General features: G+C 39.0%; 1 protein-coding gene across 3 annotated transcripts in view; it reads left to right on the top strand.

The window, feature by feature from the left end:
- The first annotated feature begins 7,853 nt into the window (after positions 1 to 7,853).
- The window catches only part of TAX1BP1 (Tax1 binding protein 1), a 51,123-nt gene continuing 39,890 nt past the window's right edge, over positions 7,854 to 19,086 (top strand). For all 3 annotated transcript variants that reach the window (XM_042888316.1, XM_042888317.1, XM_042888315.1), the window contains exons 1-2: positions 7,854 to 7,960; positions 9,612 to 9,795. In XM_042888316.1, the coding sequence (XP_042744250.1) occupies positions 9,619 to 9,795 (177 nt within the window). In that variant the 5' untranslated portion in view covers positions 7,854 to 7,960; positions 9,612 to 9,618. The remainder of the gene's footprint in view (positions 7,961 to 9,611; positions 9,796 to 19,086) is intronic.

Below are 19,086 nucleotides of genomic sequence, written 5' to 3'. Positions count from 1 at the left end.
AACTGGGAGGGTTTTCTGCTGAAGGACCTGCCTGCCCTGGGACACTGAATGACTGCGGCCTCTCTCTTTTGCAGTTTCTGACACCTTCTGCGTACTGCAGCATTTGTGAGGGGAACAGCTTCCCGATCTCAGCTCTCTCCAACTGACCACACAGTCTGGGGCCATGGTGCCATCAGACTGGACTGTCCTGTTTGTAGGCACAGTCAGGACGATATTGCCTACATGACTCCCCTGTCTTCACCAGCTTTGCTACGGCTGTGAGCTCTGGTGGGCAAAGAAGAAGCCAAATTGTGCTGTACGTGAGCACGAAATAAAGACCATCTGATACTAGATCTGAATCTGGACAATGATTATGCCATGTCCCACAGCCCACAGCACACTCCAATGATGGCTTGCAGGATATGCAGGGGCCTGCAGAGCTGGTGCTTATGGCTCCTGAGCACAACTTCCCATTTGAGGTCTGGGCTGTCTTTTTCCAAGAATGCCCAGGAGACCTCGAAGCCTTGCTCCAGTGGCTCCAAGAAGACACTGAGAGAATCTGCAGTGACAAGTGGTGGGAGGTGCTTGCAGGATGGAGCACTGCTGTGAGCTTCCTATGTCCGTACAGGCCCCTGTAGGCCCTGAAGCAGAAGGCCTGCAGCAGCCCCCAGGACTCGCCCCCACCCCTCAGGAGGTGGCTCTTCTGGTTCCCCATTGTGGAAGACAAGTTAAGCAGGCAGCAAAAAGATTCACATAAATTTAATGACTATGAGACACCAAGGGGCACTTTTGATTTAAGTTGGCCCTCCGTCCTCAAAAGAACTCAGTTTTCTAGACTGCATTTAACCTGGGATCTACATTTATTTGGATGCATGATACTTCCAGAACATAACATACAGTTAGCAGAAACAAACCAAAACAAGACTTTTAAAATTTGAGAATATCATTAAAGAGAAGAAAAAGAAAACAAAAAATAAAAAGGTGATTTACAACGTATCTGCTAACCGATGTATCAGAAGGTCATACTTTTGGGAAAGCCTTCATACTGATCAACTGCTTTCTCACATAATAACAGTATGCAGATGTTTGCAGCCAGCACACATTCTTTTGTGTGAATTTCTGCCCACAGCATGTGTTAATGCCAAGAAGCCCCTTTATAAATTTTTAGGTGTTTGAACAACTCCTCACAAGAGTGAATTGCCATTCTATCAAAGGCCACAAATTATGATTTAGAATTTACACATAGCACTAAGCCTGATTATCTACTGCTTGGTTACTAACACATAGTTACTACATAAAAAAAGGAAAAGAAATTGTACAGCTAATGTAAGAGGTATTGGCCAATTTATTTAAGGCTCACAGCATGCTTCATCTGTGTTGACTGTGATATGAATTCCAGTAGAGCAGAGTCACAAGAGTATCGGTCACCAAAACAATAGCAACACTGTAAAAGTCAGAATTATAGTGTCAGTGTTCTGCCCACTAATCCCCTCGAAAACAAAACAAAACAAAACAAAACAAAAGAGAAAAAAGAGGGGGAAGTGTTTTGCATTCCTAAAATAAGAGAAGTCAAACCTTTTGTTAATGAACAACTTAATAAAGAAGTAATTTCATTTTTGTTGTCTGAGCTGGGAGATAAAATATGTATATACATTACAAAGAGATGTTGAGTAACCAGAAGTAACCTGTTAAATTCAGTTAAGAAATGCACGTAAGAGTTTTCTGATAAAATATACAGTACTAAGCTAAAACTTGGCTATGATATTAACCCTAATACCAATAGTAACAAACAGTACTGCTAATAATACTATTAGTAATTAATATCACTGATTAAAAATGAATCTACTCTGGACTCCTGGAGTATAACTAAATATAATTGAAATGCAAATCTGGTCTGCTGTGTCTGCCTTTTGATATCTGGCCGAATATAGGAAAAGATGCACAAGAAAAACCACCATGACCAGTTTCCAAAATCCAGAGTTGTTGATTTAGAGAAACTGGAATTTTCTGAGTTTTCCTCAGTATTAGTGCTTCTGTAAAATGGACACGGTATGCCTGCTTATATACACAAACTGAAGCTTTGATTGAAAAATAAGATGGACAAAGAAATATTTTCCAAAATGGATTTGTTTGAAAGAAAAATACTTTTTGAATGGTCTGTTTTTTTCCCCCCTAGTAACGCATTATCTTCACTGAACATGAAATCAAGCTGTGGTTTGTTATTATTAAAAATGAACATAGCTGTATCATTATCACTAGAGGATACATAATCCTATTATCATTTTACTTGATAAGCAGTGACAATGTTGTGTTCGTAACAGCCTCCAGAGATATAATAAATCTAGCCAGGGAATGTCAGCCTGGTCCAAGACAGATTAAATTTAGGGAACTGGAATATAGTTCCCAGTAAACAAACACTTCAAGGCCAGGAGGTCATACTCACTCAGCTGTACTTCATAAGCCCTATTGGAAATAACTTTCATACCATCACTGAGTATATTTCATGCTACCTAATAATACCGAAGGCCAAGCACTGTTGAGTTAGAAATGATTTCTTGGTTAAATATTGAGTGTAAAATTATCAAGAAACAATATGTAAGTGGCAACTCAGTATAATGTTAGACATTCAGAGGGTGCAATTCATGAGATTTCCTCTTCTGTGGGGAAAAAAACTAATCCCACTCTAAAGCTTGTGGAAATTCCCATTGCCAAATGAGCTGGATTTGGCTCTGCATGACTGTGAATAATACAGCACCAACTAAGGTTAGCTATACTTAATGCAAAAGAGTATTAGGAAGAATATACAGCCAAGGAACTCTCTCATGGCAGTTGACTAATTGCCGCAGAGTGGGGACTGCAAGTCAGCAAAGGTCTGGGAAGGAGAGAGAAAACTGCATACTGAATTTGCTTTTGGCATTTCTTCTGAGAGAAAAAAATGCCTGGATTTTGACAGTCCTAAAATAAATACATATCAATGCGCTGCTTAATATGGATAAAGATTCCAAAAAACTTTTAAGATCAGTGGTGCTTTTTGGTGCTTTTTGGAGGGACTTGCACACCTCGATGGCCTTGCTTCAGGAAGTGGTGTACTTCTGAGAGGCCACGTGCCATCAGCAGATGCTACTGACAAGCACAGGCAGGGCTGAATGGTAGACTTCAACTGACATTTTAATAAAGCCTCAAAGAGTCCCCATTAGCACAAACACTGTATATTCAGGATGTGGATATACAGACTGAATGCTGCGATAGTATGAAATACATTTTAAAAACAGATTCTAACTATGGTGTTTGTACACAAAACACTATTTACAGGCCCAGAAAATTCTTGCCATATAATAAACCAAAGCCATATGTCATGGCTGTGACGTTAATGTATGTTTAAAAGACAAATAGTTGTTACCCATGTTAATAATGCAAGGTATATTTTGATTGAAAGAGCCAGTTCTAAAACACAAGAAGCAGCAACTGCACTCTGGCCAAAACTGATAACTTTGCTACCTTACAATATAAAGTACTTATTAATGAAAAAGAAGGTCATTTGCTAATATACGTGCCTTCTTGTAGAACACTGCAGAAATGTAAACACTGCACTATTGTTTTTATAATCCTTATACAAGGAAGATCATTGCAAAGTGAGAAAAGATACGAAAATTTTTCAAAATTGGTCTGTGGTAAAATAGCCTGCGTTTCTAAGTGAAATTGTGCTTGATGAAATAAAACCAGAAAAACTGGATTACTTTCTGTATACAAATTTGCATAGAAAATCCAGTATATTCTAATCTGTACAATGTTAATAGGCAGAAGGACAGTCAGGAAGATGAATTAAACACCAATTATAATTGCTATTCTGCATTTCCTAGTATTCGATTTGCACAAAATGTATGTTAAAAGTTACTATTTTTGCACAGAATGTGAGAATTCTTTACATCAGAATTAAGAACTCCAGCAGCAGGAGGATTCCAGATCTGTTGGATGTTTCCTGTACGGATAGGAATACAGCAGGTTTAGACCATTCTCCAAAGCAAAGTGGGGCTACAGAGAAAAGCAGGGCTGGCTGTCTCAAGTCCCAGGTCAGGCACAGCATCACTCAGATATCCTTATATCTTTTGAGAAAAATATATACTATTAGAAGAAAACAGGAGAGCTGTCAGGCTCCTTACAGATAGAGCCTGTACAGCCACTCCTGCATGGTGTCAGTGATGGCAGTCAGCACAGAGGGGACCTGGAATGGTATACAAACAGCATGCTTATATGGCTAAGGGAAGTGTCTTTCTCTTCTCCATCCTCAGGGCTGAGGGCTTTGCCCGAGGGATAAGAGCTTAGAAATCTCCTTGCTTGTTTGTTTCCAGCCACAGGCAGTTTTCCTGCCTCTGAAAACAAAATGTTGGTCATTTGGGAGCTTCCTATTACTTTAGGATGGCAAAGATAAAAGGCTGGGAGAAACAGTAAATCTACCAAAGCACACAAAGCAAAAGTATTTACCTGTTTTATATCTGTTAAGATTTAAGTGACACCTACTTAGTGGTCATGTACATGCAGCTCTGTGTGTGCTCGTAAGAGGTATGCCAAAGGCAAAAAAAAAAACCAACAAAACCCCAAAAAACCCAAACCCAACCTGCTAACATCATAAATAAGAAATGAAACACTCCCCCAGACCTGGGTCTCCAGTGCACATATAGTAATTACACACCAGAGAGTAAAGCCTCAGTGTGTGCAAGTATTTAATTTGTTATTTGCATTTATTAAAAACATTCCTTTTCACTTTAACAATACAGTAACCCAATAGTGAAATAGCAGCAATTCAAATGCAGTCATTTACAGACATGCGGTTTCTTGTGCCCATTGTACAGTGCAACACTGCCAAGTCTCACACCTCAGGAGTAAGCTCCTGCTCTCTCCTCTCTCTGTCACACGCGTACATGCACACACATGCAAAATTTACATGTCTGCTCTCACCTACACTCTTTTGGGAAAAGCCACAAATTTCATCAATCTCACTCATACAGATCTAAAAATCTTGGCAGCTTTTGAATAGCTTTTTTTCATCACCTGCAATTAACTGTTGGAAAAGAAATCCAAAATATACACAGAGAAACTTTCTCCTTAATAGGAAATGTTAGCAACAGTGTGATTGCTAACATGTTCCAAAGTTTTGCCACACCATCTTACTGGAAGGCAAAGTCTGTATGCTCTGTGATTAGATTTCCTTAAACGCTGGGCAATCAGTGTTGTCAGCTGAAATATAAAACATTATTTATAACTATTTAACTGCTTTAAGAGTATAGTTAATAGCTTTCTGTAACATGATCTTAAAGAAGTTGATTAAGTGTGCTTTACAACGTGACCAGGAAGAGCTTCCGATTAGTGACATCGATCTATATATTTTACATCTCACATGGCCCATACTCTTAAAAGTTGGGAGTGTTTAAATAGGAGTTGAAGCAAAATGAAATCAAATCATTAGAACCTAAGCATTTCCTTACCACACTTCATCAATATCAACTTGTCATGCCAATAGATTGAATATCCGCAACATAAAGTACCTTTCTCTGGTCATAAAAACTAGAAATACACAATTTTTCTGTCACTCATTCAAAGCAAAGATGGCTCTCAGGGGAATAATACAGATCTGGATTCAAAACATCATGGCTTTGATTCCGGCCGTAGTACCAACAGTGAACAGAAATACATTGGGCTCTTAATCTGAATACAAGTTCAAATGTAGCCAAGGTTAAACACATGTGATAGGGATGCATTTCTAATTTCAAACCAGTAATTTGCTAATGGAGCTCACAAGTGTAAAAAGACAGTGTCATTATGAAAACAGTAAATGATTTCTAAGCTTGTAACACTTTTCCAAGAGTCTGTAGCATGCCCTATGCTTCCCATGGCAATCCTGGTTAGTTACTGCTTGGAGTTTTTATTCCTCATTCTTATGCCTGAAGAGGGAATTGTGCAGGTATCATACTTAGCAGAGAAAGTCTCTCTATAACTACAAAACAGAGGGATTTTTACATCTTGGTCTCTATTTCCAAATCCTTCAGAATTTAGTATTGCTCAGGTCCAGTTACTGCATTCACATATATTTTTACCTTATTTAGGTGTGCAGAGAAAGAAGAGGCAAGGGACGAAACGGAAACACAAGGGATTCTGACCTGGTATCAAGAAACTTTTTTTACAATTAGTGTTGTTGAGCATCAGAGCACTTAGGTCCTCTAAGTGATGCTGGAATCTCAATCCTCGCTGACATTCAGAACATAGGCAGGCTAGGCCCTAAGTGCTCTCATTTAGAGCTGCTTTAGGCCTCTTCCAATCTCTGTGGTTCTGATTCCATGATACAGATGGGGAGAATTGTGTCAGAAAGATGCTTGATTTCTTACTTAAAACAACAAACATAAAATTAAACATTGGCTAAGTAATGATTAATGCTTAAGAGTAAAATTCTGGTATACATGTCAAATCTATTATAAAATACTGCTTCAACAAAAACACTTCCTGTGTTCTTGGAAGTCAGTGCAGCTAGAAAGGTGGGAGTCAGACTAAAGACAGGATTACTGCCACCAAACCCGTAACAAGCTTTTCTAATTGAATTAGCGTATTAGAATCTCACATGACAAGACATTCACCAGAAACGCTATCATTTTTTTATGTTACAATATTAAATACAATGCAGATAATATAAACAATAATAGAAAAAATAATATACTATACTCAAGAGCTAGTTTCTCAAAAGATTTATATTACACAGATGAATTTAAAGACTCCAGAGGTCTGTTCCAGCCCCAAGCACTCCATAATTCTGTGATTCTACTAAGTGCAAATTTCACCAATTCCAATTGCAAATTCTGTGGTTGAAATCTTTCTTTGTAGCAGTAAAAGCATGTTAATTGTTGATACTGGGATGATGGAGCACAGCTTTGTCAGTGTACTTTCATTCTCTAAGTGGCAATAAGAAAATGAGAAAAGGTTCTGCACCGTAACTATGTAGAGGGATAAAACTGCTATCTAAACTTACAATATAAATACATCAGTGACGATGCTTGTAAAATCAGATTTATTTCAGTAAGAAGTGTTCTTAATTTAAATAATTGAAAAAACATTTCTAGACTTAGGTGGTTAGCGTTAAGTGCATTTGTCCAAAAAAAAAAAAAAAAAAAGTGAATTTAAGTACAAGGAAAGAGAAGATTATTCTTTACTTATTTGTCCTTTATACATTGTATGAATCACAAACATATACAGTTTGCTTTAACTCCTACCTAGACATTTAGCAATATAAGTAATAATTTAATATAGAAATATGACTAAATCATAACTAGTTCTCTTGACTGAATATTATGAACTGAGCACAAAAATCTTAATTTCAAAACTCCCAGTATTTTCCACAAAGTAGCATCATAATGATAGTCAGTGAAAACAAAACCATTTGTCTCATCACTGTTTATACTTCTCAGATACTGACTGTGAAACTGAAGTTCTTTCAAAGTCAGAGCCCACAGCAGAACGGTGTCTTGTGACTCTTAGACAACCCTTTATCCCACCATGACGTGCAAAGAGTAGTGAGAAGAAATGGAAGGTAGAGATAAGACAGAATAGTTCTCCCCACCTCCTCAGAAGTATGTATGACTGGTTATTGCACCAATTTTGTTTATCACTACACAAATTCCTCTGTCTTAAGGAAAAAAAAAAGTCTTGCACACATACTTCTTGTGTCTTCTACCTGAAAGGAGGTACCTCTTTTATCTCACTCCTTGCTGGCTCAGAGACAGGCATAGGCCGGGAGCTTAATAGCAGCAGCTTGCGAAACAGGAGCTCGGGTGACGCGAGCTCAAGCGTCTGCGCTGCGCTCAGCCCAGTCGGAGCGGCGCTCCCCGCCTCCCGCGGGCACGGCCGGTGCTGGAAGTGACGCGAGCAGGCGGGGCTGCGCGGCGCTGATGGTGGAGGCCCCATGTTGATGTCCCCGGCGTCCTCCGCGCCTGCCTAGGTAAGGGGCGCTGCCTGGCGCGGCCGTGGGGAGCGGGCAGGCTCGGCATCCCTTTTCCCGCCGGCCCCCGCCACCCGCTGGGGCGGGCAGAGACGTGAGGCGGCGGGCGGCGGCGCTGCGCCACCGGGCGGCCCCCCCCCCCGACGGGTGCCATGGGCCGGGGCAGGAAGGGGCCGTGCCGCGGGCGGGGGGCAGCGGGGCTCCTTTTCCCCGGGCGCGGGCCGGCTGCTGAGCGAGCGCTGCTGAGGGGTGGCCGGCGCGGACAGGTAGGGCCAGGGCCGCGGCCGCGGCTGGAGGTTTGAGGGTGGAATCGGCCTGGCCTCTGCCTTTCCTGCCCGACGGGCTTTTCCTCATCCCGTCCGTCTCGCCTGACTGGCCGTCTCCCGTGAGAATCGCTTGTCACGCCGCTAGCGAAGCCCAGACGTAGCTCTTCTTGCTTCTCTTCCTCCTTTCTATCGCCGCGAGGTAGGCGCGCACCCGGCAGCCGCTGTCGTACCGCCGGCTGTACGGGGATCTGCGCCCCAGAGCCGCGCGTTCGGTGCCGGGCGGCGGTCATCCGGCTGGTCCGGGCGGCCTGTGCAGGCCTGGATACGGGAGAGCCTCGGGCTGCAAGCCAGAGAAGCCTGCAGAAGTCGTTTCTACTTTGTAGCACATTCTTAAAATAAACTTCCTAATTTTTAAGGAAATCTATTTAAAAAAAAATTATATTCTAGTGTTTCTCTTACCAAGGCACTTACGGGTGATGAAAATTGACACAGTTTGTTTCATTTGATTGCTTAGCTTCAGATACTAAAGCCGTTCTGTTTCTTTTAGGTTAGTAGAAGTTGTGGCTTTATATCTTTTAATAATTCGAAGAGATAGACCATTATGGTCTACTTTTGAAGCATCTTGTGGTGCTGTAATTTTTAGCACAACGTATGCAGAATGAGGTGGTGAAGGGAAAGGCTGATGGAAAGCTTTTGCAAACCGACTGAATTAGTGCTAATCCGTCCAACTGCGCGCAGACTTGAATGACTGCGCCGTCAGTTCAGTCCGTTGTTGTTGGTAATGTGCAGGACTCAGGGGTATCTGAGTTTAAAGCGGGTACAGCAAAGTGTGCTCCCAGGCTGCTGACATCAGAATAGAGGAGAAATCTTTTGAAGAAGATAGGGGAAAAAAAAAAAGCTGTTTAGATAAACTTTGTTCTTTGTTAAAATGTCTTAAAATGAAGCTTTCTTACTTTTACTGAGTGGGGAACAAAATTTTATTTATGAAAATGCTGTCAAAAAAATACTGAGAAGTACAGGTTTCCCTGAAGCATCGCTAATGGCATTTAATTAAGTCAGAACTCTGCCTCATTTTCCCACCGCTTGTATTTCCTTCTTTCTGGTACTCAGTATCTGTGTTATAGCAGTGGGGGTATTCACTTAAGTGGTGCTTTCTCTCCATCTTGGTTTTATCACTGGGATGACTGCCTTTTTTCGTTCTGAGAAGTGATTGTTTTGGAGTGAAGCTGAGGCAATGCGTTTTGGTGGGCTTGGACTGTGGCTGTCTGTTGTCAGACTAGAGGAGTGAATTGTTTATTTTGTCTGTCTGGTATTTTTCAAATGGATTATTTTCTAACATAGTTCTTCACTATATTGAAGTAACAGCTTCTACAATTTTGTTGCAGATCAATCATGTCATCCTTTCAAGAAGTTCCATCTTCAGCTAACGCTTTACAGACTTCCAATTTTGCACATGTGATTTTTCAAAATGTGGCAAAAAGTTATCTTCCGAACACACACCTTGAATGTCACTACACTCTGACCCAATTTATCCATCCTCATCAAAAAGACTGGGTTGGTATTTTCAAGGTAGGTAAAATTTGATCTATTTCTGTTTTTTACATGTTCACTGTTCACTTGTTCACTGTTTCACATGTTTACTGGTTCATTTAACCAGTTAAAAATAATGAAATCTGAAAATAATAAGAACTTTCTCGTAAGTGTACGAGGAAGAATCACAGTGTATTAGTTAACTGCTTTTAGAGTGTAAGCTTTTACAGTGAGACTGGAGTGATAAGCACAAGTGTGCTGAAGTAAAGGGGAGCTGTGACATGGTAGAGAATTAAATGGAAATGATTTGGGAGGGGGATTTTTAATAATATATTCAGTGACTGCAGTCAGTGAATTGTGTAAGGGAGGCATTAACTACAAGCAGGGTGATTTTTCTCTGTTGGGAGCTGGTTAAAAATTTATGCTTGTATTTTGATTAACTGGTGTGTTTTGACAAACAGGAATGTGACTGAGCACGTTTGATATTTAGTGAACAGTGTGAATGGAATGGAAGAAAAGTCAGAAATTTAAAGAGAGTGCTGTTTAGGTTGCACAAGCATTTTGAAATTATTTAAGCGTATCCTGAGAAATGAATGTTGTGGTTTTGTGTGTATCAGTCTAAGCGAGGAGGCAATTAGACAGGTTCCTAGAAATACAGATACATTTGTTTTAAAAATGCAGTGCAAAATGTGAAACTGTTTTTTCAGTGACTGCACTGACTCTGTGTCCAATCTACAGATATCCTTCATTTCATTGTCTGTGATGATAGTTTCATAAGCTATTGAGGTTTGAGGTTTTTATTCTGCTTTGCCAATTGCGGACAACAGAGCTTAAGCAATTGACTGAGAAACACGTAGAGCTGACAGAAGGTAACACGGCTGTAGTGCAGCTTCCCTTTTACTTATTTCTTTTCTTCCTCCCTTTCATGTCAAACAAGCTCTTGTGTGATGAACAAAAGCAAGGAATTGATGTCAGGTTAAGTCCAGTGTTCTGGGACTAAATTATTATTAGTGGGGAATTCCACAGCTGAATTTCTAGTCCATCTCATTCTCATCACCACATAGGAGGGAAACATCGTGAGATGGGGAAAAGGACTAAAATTTTTTTTCTGTTTGTCACTACATGTTATGAATATAATTTCTTTTTATAGTAGAGTGAGGTAAATGAAGCCAGCTGCCCAACTGTATCTGTGCTTATCAGTATATATGTATGTGAGTAATGCTTACAGTAAACAGTTCATACTTCACTACATTTTCACTAAGATTTTTTCCTGTGAACATCGTGGTGTTGATGGTTCTAACGTGCACTACTGTTCTACTCTAGGGGGGCAATGGCTTCAGCTGTATTCCTTCCTGTGTTTGCTCATCTGGTTCACTAAGAACTTTTTTCTTACTGTGTTGAACAAAATTTATAGCTACCTCTTTCAATCTGAATGAAAATCATTAACTTAGAAGTCAAATTCTTGAGCCAAGTGATTTCTTCAGTAAATACTGTATCCCTGTGTCATCCTACTTGTTTTTCTAGTCCAGCTGTTTATGCAGCTGCACAGCAAAACAGATCAGAGAAATGATCTGACTGAAAAATACTATTTCTTGTGCCCCAGCTTTTACCATCTTGTTTCCCAGTTGGTTTTATTCCTCAATTTGATCACTGTGTGATGCAATGGACATCTCTGCAGTTGTCACTGTGATGGAAGCAAGTGGATTAGGAAAGTGGGGAGGGGAGGGGAAAGGTTAAGCCTGAATAATTGGCATGGCTTCTTGGTGTGGAATGACAATATAAGTTCATTTTTCAGATCTTTCCAGAATTCTCTGAAGAACAAGTAGTTCTAGAAACAGAAACAGATTTCATATAACAATTCTTGGATTCTAGCTTCTGAGTTTTAAAGTGTTTCCTTAGTTTCCACATGTCAAATGGCTGTTTTTATTGCAGATGCACTTGCGTGTGTGTAACTTATTGTAACTATGCTCATTTGTGCAACTTATGTGGAAAAGTGAAGTTAAAAGTGGAATCCTTTGTAGGAGCCAGAGGTTAATTATAAGGCTTGCTTTCCGTGTGGTTATTTGTTTTATTAATTTATGAAATTTCTTTGCTCTTAGTTTTTTCAGTGTTTTTTTTTTACCTGGTGTGTAAAACTTACTGTTTTGTGTTTTTTTAACACCTTTGCACTTTCATGTTTTCGATTTTCTATGGATATTCAATTTTCTACTGGATATTCCATTTTCATCACTGAGTATGGCATCTATTTAATACTATGATACTGTAATGAATTCAGTGAAAAGTACCACAACCGGCTCCTTCATGTCTGTGGTAGTTTATTTACAGATATCCTCTTCTCAAGGGTATTTTACAAAGCAGATTAAAATAAGGAGCCAGAGCAAGATAATGTACTACCTCACTGTTGTCAACAGACATATCAAAAAGTCTTCTTGAAAGGTAGAACAGGTCTAGAACCTCAGGTCTAAGCTGAAGATTTATGCCACACAACGTTATTAGAAAGAACTAAAAAAAGTTCCAAAACATGCAGCAGTTCTGAAATTTAACACTTCTCTGTACATGCTGTAGATGCAATGTTTGGGGTTCTTGTTGTTCCCAGTGTGATTTAAACTGCTTGTTTTTGGTGTTCTGTCATGCCAAGCAAAAGGAATTTCTTGCTGATGTTGTGCATAGACAACTGTCTTGCAGACAATTCCATTAATGCAAGCACACAGTGTTCATATACTAAAAGGGTAACATTGCATATGCAGCGAGTATGGTATGGCAGGATATTTTAGTTGTACCAGTTTTCTTACAAACTAGATCTGTCTAATGGACATACATGTTGAACTATACCTTTGGCAAAAACTTTGGGGCAAAAAGAAGAGCAGTGAAGACGATGTTACCCTTATCTTGTCATTTATTTCAAAGTTCTAAGTATACAGTCTTTTTATTTTTTTGTATGTATCTTTTTTTTTTTCTTCTCTGTTCCCCACAGGAAATTTTTGACTGAATTTCCCAATCTGCTGTTATTCACTGCTGCTATTTCTTTTCTGCTATTTTGATGTTCTGGTGGGTCATTTGTGATCAAACACTGGAAGATCTTGATCAGTTTTATCATGCTTGTTACCATGGAGGGAAAAAAAGAAAACAAAAACAGAATAAAACAAAGCAGTTTTACAGTTTGGTGTTGGCCTAGTGCTTGGCGTGTGCTTCCTTAGCCTGAATTCCTCTTTGTGCTATTTTATGGGAACTACAATTCGAGATCTGCTTTCCCTCTATAAGGGATTCTATGCAGAAGATCCTGATGCTCCTACTGTGCGTGAGGGGAGAAGGCTTATTGATCCTGGTAGGTTTAATAGCTGATGTGTACTCCCAAAGTGATCCAAGCGCAGTGTCCCTTTCTTCTCCTCCCTTACTGTTTGATGAGCTGAAATGTGGAAAAGCCCTTAGGGTAATCCAAATTGAAACCTTTGAAATGGGGGAAGACAATTAGTATGTGTTCTACATCTGTTTGCAAAAATTGACTGGCTGGTAGGTGGTCCTATTCTCCGGATGGGGAAGTCTACAGTTTGTTAGTTTGTTCTACAATAAAGTGAAAAAATCATATGGCCACATGAGATATATATATATATATATATATATATTTGCATTATTAATATACAGTGTCCAGATTTGCAGAAGTGTTTGGAAAAGTGTTTGGCTTTTAGGAAGAATTGCTTTATGCCTCAATCCAGAGCATATGTGTGCAAGTTGGCCTGGCAGATGTTCAGTGTGCAGTAGATGAAGCTTTACTGCATGTCTCAAAAGCTCAGTGAAGTAACTTTATGGGCATGATAAGGTGCGTTGCTTCAAGAGAGCAGAATGATAGGTGTATGTGTTTGTGGCATATATTGTAATAATATCTAGGTTTCTGAAGATCTAATTTTGCAGAAGCCAGCATGCTGGAAGGACCTTTGATATCAGGTGGGAATCTTACTTATTTTAATATAATGGCTTCAGTTATGCTTCATCATTAACTAATCAAATCTTTTCTGTTTCTTGGATCCAATAGTAATAATACATTTTTAAAGCAATTGACATTGCTGTTCTGATAGGATCTTGACTTTAATTATAGATGGACTTTTGGTATTGACTGCCACAATATCTGCCAAGAGAAGAAAAGGAAATTCATTCTTAATGTTTATATTTTTTTAATATCCGCAGTCTAAAAATGATGGTTTGACTTTCTAGTAGCTTGAAGCATGGAAAAATGAATAACCAGGGTTGGGAAGATCTTGAAAGGTTATTTGAATGCAAGAAGCACAGGCATGGTCTGAACAGGTGCTCATTATTTAGGAGGTCATACCTCAGCTACTGTTTGTGCATCAGTGCAGTATGTGTGTTACGTGCAGATTAATTCGTGTTCCGTGCACTGATTTATAGCAAACCTTGGACTTAACTTGTCTGTGATCTGTAAAGAATTTGTGGTAGATTGACAGGATGGCTAACAGATAGCTTGGTTTTTGTGTTGTGGCAAGACTATAGAAATGCTTTTTTGCAGTCTTCTGGATTATTTATTCTCCTTTGAACTTTGAACTGCAAATACCAGCACAACTTGTGTGAGCAGTTTCAAAGTCCTGGTTATGTCATGGGTTGATGCGCTAGATAATAATTACTTCCATATCTGCAGATCGCATTATGAAGTATAGGGCAACAGCTGGATGTGTTACTGACCACAGTCATACTGAAGTACATTTTTTTTCTGGCACGGAGTCATCACTGCACAGCACAACATGGTAGATACAGGAATGGGTAGTGAGCAGTATGTCCTGTTTTTAAAACAGTAGGGAAAGAATTACTGAAATTCAGAAGGTTTCGAGAATTACTGTATCCACCAATAACAGTGATTCTCTTTCTTTTTTCATTTGCCTTCTTTAGAAGGACGTATCTCAAATAATAGAAATATCTCTTACAAATAATTCTAAAAATAAGTCAATTGTAATGTCATCCACAGTTTCCTCACTAAGTTTACATGATGCTACTTTAGTAAGAAATTTTCACGTTCAATTCAAAGTGTCATTAATTTTCTAGAAATATTTGCTGTAATATGCTTGTGTGTTAAAGAGGCAAGTGACATAGCAAAATGGTCAGTAGCTAGTGGCAATTTTGAAATAAAAAGGTTGTGCTAATATTGTTTTAGTGAAATGTGGTAAATTAATATTTTTACTTAAACCCAGCCACCTTTTTTTTTTCATTCGTCTCTCTTGAAGTAAACAGTAACTTTGTTACTCTTTGATCTGTCATAACATTTCCTTGGACAGTCATTTACACCTGTACCAGGTTTTCTTTTAGAGTGTTCACATTGTTTCTGTATTTATTTTGATTTATACGTAGTATGAGAGAAAGTTGATCATATGGTCTAGGCACTCTGTCAATGTCACTTTCACATATTCTTCTGAACTATGAGATAGAAGTACAACCAACAAGAGATGATAATAGGTTGGGAACCTGATAGTACCTTGATACAGCAACAAGTACCATATGTTCTCAATAGCCTGAGTTAAAAGGTTGCCTGTACGTGTTTGTAACATTCAGCAGAGATGGACAACTTTGGGGTTTGGGCATGAATGTGATTTCCTTCTTTCAGAAGGAGTTCACTGTATACTTGCAGTACTGAAGAGTACTTTGTCAAATTATATTCCAAACTGCATAGTTTCCTTTCCAAAACAAAAAGGAATTCATTTTAACTCCGATAGTTCTTTTAGAGTTGCATCATATTATGTATTTACTACAAATGCCCTATTGGTCATGTCAGTGTTGCTTCAGCTGGACAGGTCTTTCCTGGATTTGTTTCTTTGATTAGTTGGCAGTACACGTGCTGTGTAGTTAGGTAAGTCGCTATGCAATGGAGCAGAGTGAAAGGTGCTGTTCTTGTGCTTGATGAGATCTGTTGGAGGCCAGTAGGCCAGTGAAGAAATGACTAAAGGTTCTTGTGCAGCAGTGCTTCTTCGAAGCAGTCACGCTCCAGATTGAGTTGAAATGGCACAAAAAAAAAAAAAAAAAAAAAAAAAAAAAAGTATTCATTCTTCGCATTCATGTAAAACTCAAGAAATAAAAAAAGGAAGTTTGAAAATACTTTTACATTTTAAACACTGTGCAGTTGTAAGGCAGACTTCAGAACATCATCTTAATAATCAGATGCAAGTCAAAAGAGGTAAATAAAAATAAGATGGTCATTATTTTTCCTCAGTAGCTCAGTGTAGGCATATGGACAGTTCCCAACTGTACTGTTACTTTTTTTTTTTTTCTTTGCGTTGTTTGGTTTATTAGTCAGCTGATTTTCTTCTTTTTTTTCCTCCTAGCTTCTTGGTGGAAATGTACTATGGGTAAAACATAAATATGGGGGGAGCTAATGACAGAGAGGGCCGTTTTGGTGAAAAAGGGACTCGTATATTCAGGGCACAGAAGAACCAACTTTGACATCTATATACCTATAGAAGGAAGTGCTGTGTGGTATGGGTGTTGCGGACAGCTGAGTCATCCCTACCAGTCCAGCCTGACTGAAAAGTACTCAGTGTTCATCATTGTGAGTTTACTAAACTTTGGCATTTCCACTGTGACTACAAAACTGGTTATGCAACTAAAAAGTAGTTTATGATGTCTTAAAATGAAAAAAGCCCTTTTGCTCACAAGTAGCAAGTAGAATGAACGGTTTGCTCTATAATGGCCTATTAAAGCTTTCTGTTTTATGAAAAGAAAGTGAACTATGTGTGTATTGTTTGAGTAACACATTGCACATGGTAATGTAATCTGAATATGACACTTGTAGGAGACATGATGTTTGGCTGTGTATTTTGTGTTTGGCTTGAAAATGTGGGTAGAGATGGTTGAAGTAGGATTTGGATTCCAAGCTGTTAATTTGTTAGTATGTGGAAACAAATGCTGAAATGTGTACACAACTTGCTGTTTTGAAAAAGGATTTCTGAGTAAAGTTCTTGATAACTGAAAGTACAGAAAGAGGCTAGAGAGGTGTACGAAGTACTAGGTTAGCAGCAGAAACTTTTTCTAATTCTCTTATAACATAATTTGTCATATATATGTGTGTTAGTTTAGGGGAGTTGCATCATCTAAGTCTCATTTTCTCTTTTGGCTGAGAAATAAGAACATTTCTTGAGTTTTTAACGTTGAACAAAGAACTTTGAGAGCCACAAAAATGATCCAAAGGATGGAACACTTCTCCTGGCTGGGAGTGCTGGGGCTGTTCAGCGTGAAGAGAAGGCTCCAGGGAGAACTGAGAGCAGCCTTCCAGTATCTGCATAAGGGCTGTAAGAAAGAAGGGGACAGACTCTTTAACAGGCTCTGCTGTGACAGGACAAGGGGAAATGGTTTAATACTTAAAGAGGAGAGTCTTTAGTCTTCTACAGTGAGGGTGATGAGGCACTGGAACAGGTTGCCCAGAGAAGTGGTGGATGCCCTGTCCCTGGAGATACTCAAGGTCAGGCTGGACCAGGTGCTGAGCAACTTGATCTATATGTAGGTGTCCCTGTTAAATGTAGGAAATTGGACTAGATGACCTTTAAAGGTCCCTTCCAACTCTAAGAATTCTACGATTTTCAGTTTTCAATGAATTCCTTAAAAAGCAGTGGCATCATTGCAGTCTGTCAGTGCACTGGACATTGGATGGTGAACTTGAAGTCAGAGTTCATGACAAGTTTTGCACATAGTTTGACTGTTTATTCTTTTTCTCTAAAATTCAGAGGGTTTTGTGCCAGAGTTCTTGTGTGTTTTATAATGTTTCTGTGCTTGAATGGGAGTATTGTATTATTTGCCGTTGCTTGTGCCATGATTTTGCTTTAGAATTGCAAACTGTGCCTTTTCTATTCCTCTTTGCTCTCAGGAAGTTCCACAGTGCATTCTGGTGAGATTTCTCATTTCAGATTTCTGGTGGGAATCACATACATATCTGCTAGTGTATATTTGCTTTGCACTTTGGAATTTTGGGTTTATGTCAGTAGTTGAAGATGCATTTTCTTTCTCTTTCTTTTTTTGTTTTTTTCTTAAATGATGTGAAGTTACTTTCATTAAGGGAATCCCACTGAGTTCTGGCACGACAACAAAGTCTGTAGCTATTTTGATGTAGATACTGTTCTGCTTGATGGTGCTTTCATATTGAAAATCTTACTCTAATTTTTTATATTTTTTAATAGAAAAATAATTGTTTTAAAGATGAAGGTCCTAGACTTATAACATCTGTTACTTACTTTTCTATTTATTTTCTTCTCAGCATATCATTACTTTGGTTTTACTCCTCGTTTCTTTCACGTAAGAAGTAATCCTGTGGAAGTACAGATTATCGTTGTTTGATAGGAAAAACATGGAGAAATGTTACTAAGTTTATGTCTTTTCTGTACAATAACAACCTTCTCCTTTCTTGTGTAAATGTGAGGATTATGAGATTTGTTCATATTTTCTTCCTTGCATTGCCATGTTTTTGCATATGTAATTCCTAGCAGGGAAACCTGTTTTCTGAAATCCCATGTATGAAAATAATCATTGGGAAATCTGTTCATGCAGATAACCTTGCATGTGCCTTGTTAGGAAGTAGCTGGTTTCTAAGAATCAGAAGAGTATAAGATGGGAGCTTTGGTAGGGGAAGTGGATGATAAGTGACCAAAATTAGGGGAAGTTAAGGGAGAAAATAAGTGCCTGGTGAACTTCCCAGGGTATTGCCCGCTGGCTTGTGATGTGTCGCAGTTCTTTCTTTACCAAGAACCACATACTACGTGTGAAAATATGGTACCAACTCAACAGGCCAGAAGAGTTGGTTAATTTGCCTTCTATGTACTTGGTCTTTGTATTCATAGAATCATAGAATGGCTTGGGTTGGAAGGGACGTCAAGGGTCATCAGGCTCCAACCTCCCTGCCGCAGGCAGGGCCACCAATATCACATACTGCACCAGGCTGCCCAGGGCCTCATTTTTTTGGTAATTTGGAATTAAAATTTCAAGTTACAAAACACACACACAAAAAAATGGAAACCAAGTTTATGTACTTTATTATTAGAAATAAAGTATTCACAGCCTTTTTGGTTTCAGAGTAGATTATTCAGTTTACATATCAATGTCTGGTTTATTTTTTATTTTTTAAATACTTCAGTCTGGAAGGAAGATTCAGTTGGAGGCTGAGTTGGACACCTAAAGGGGGGATCAAAGAGAGGAACCATTTTTTGGATTTAAATCCACTGGATTTTGCTCCCTCTCTTATGTTTTCTGGAGTGCTTGATTATCAGAAGGAATTATCATTTTACTCAGGAAATCAGGATATGTATGTGTGTTGACTTTTTTTTTTTTTAATTTTTCTGCTTTTTTCCC

This window comes from Lagopus leucura, unplaced genomic scaffold (genome assembly GCF_019238085.1).
Source record: "Lagopus leucura isolate 7727_CA_CO unplaced genomic scaffold, USGS_WTPT01 Super-Scaffold_100157, whole genome shotgun sequence".
Classification (NCBI taxonomy): Eukaryota; Metazoa; Chordata; class Aves; order Galliformes; family Phasianidae; genus Lagopus; species Lagopus leucura.
This window is presented reverse-complemented; position numbering and strand designations above follow the sequence as displayed.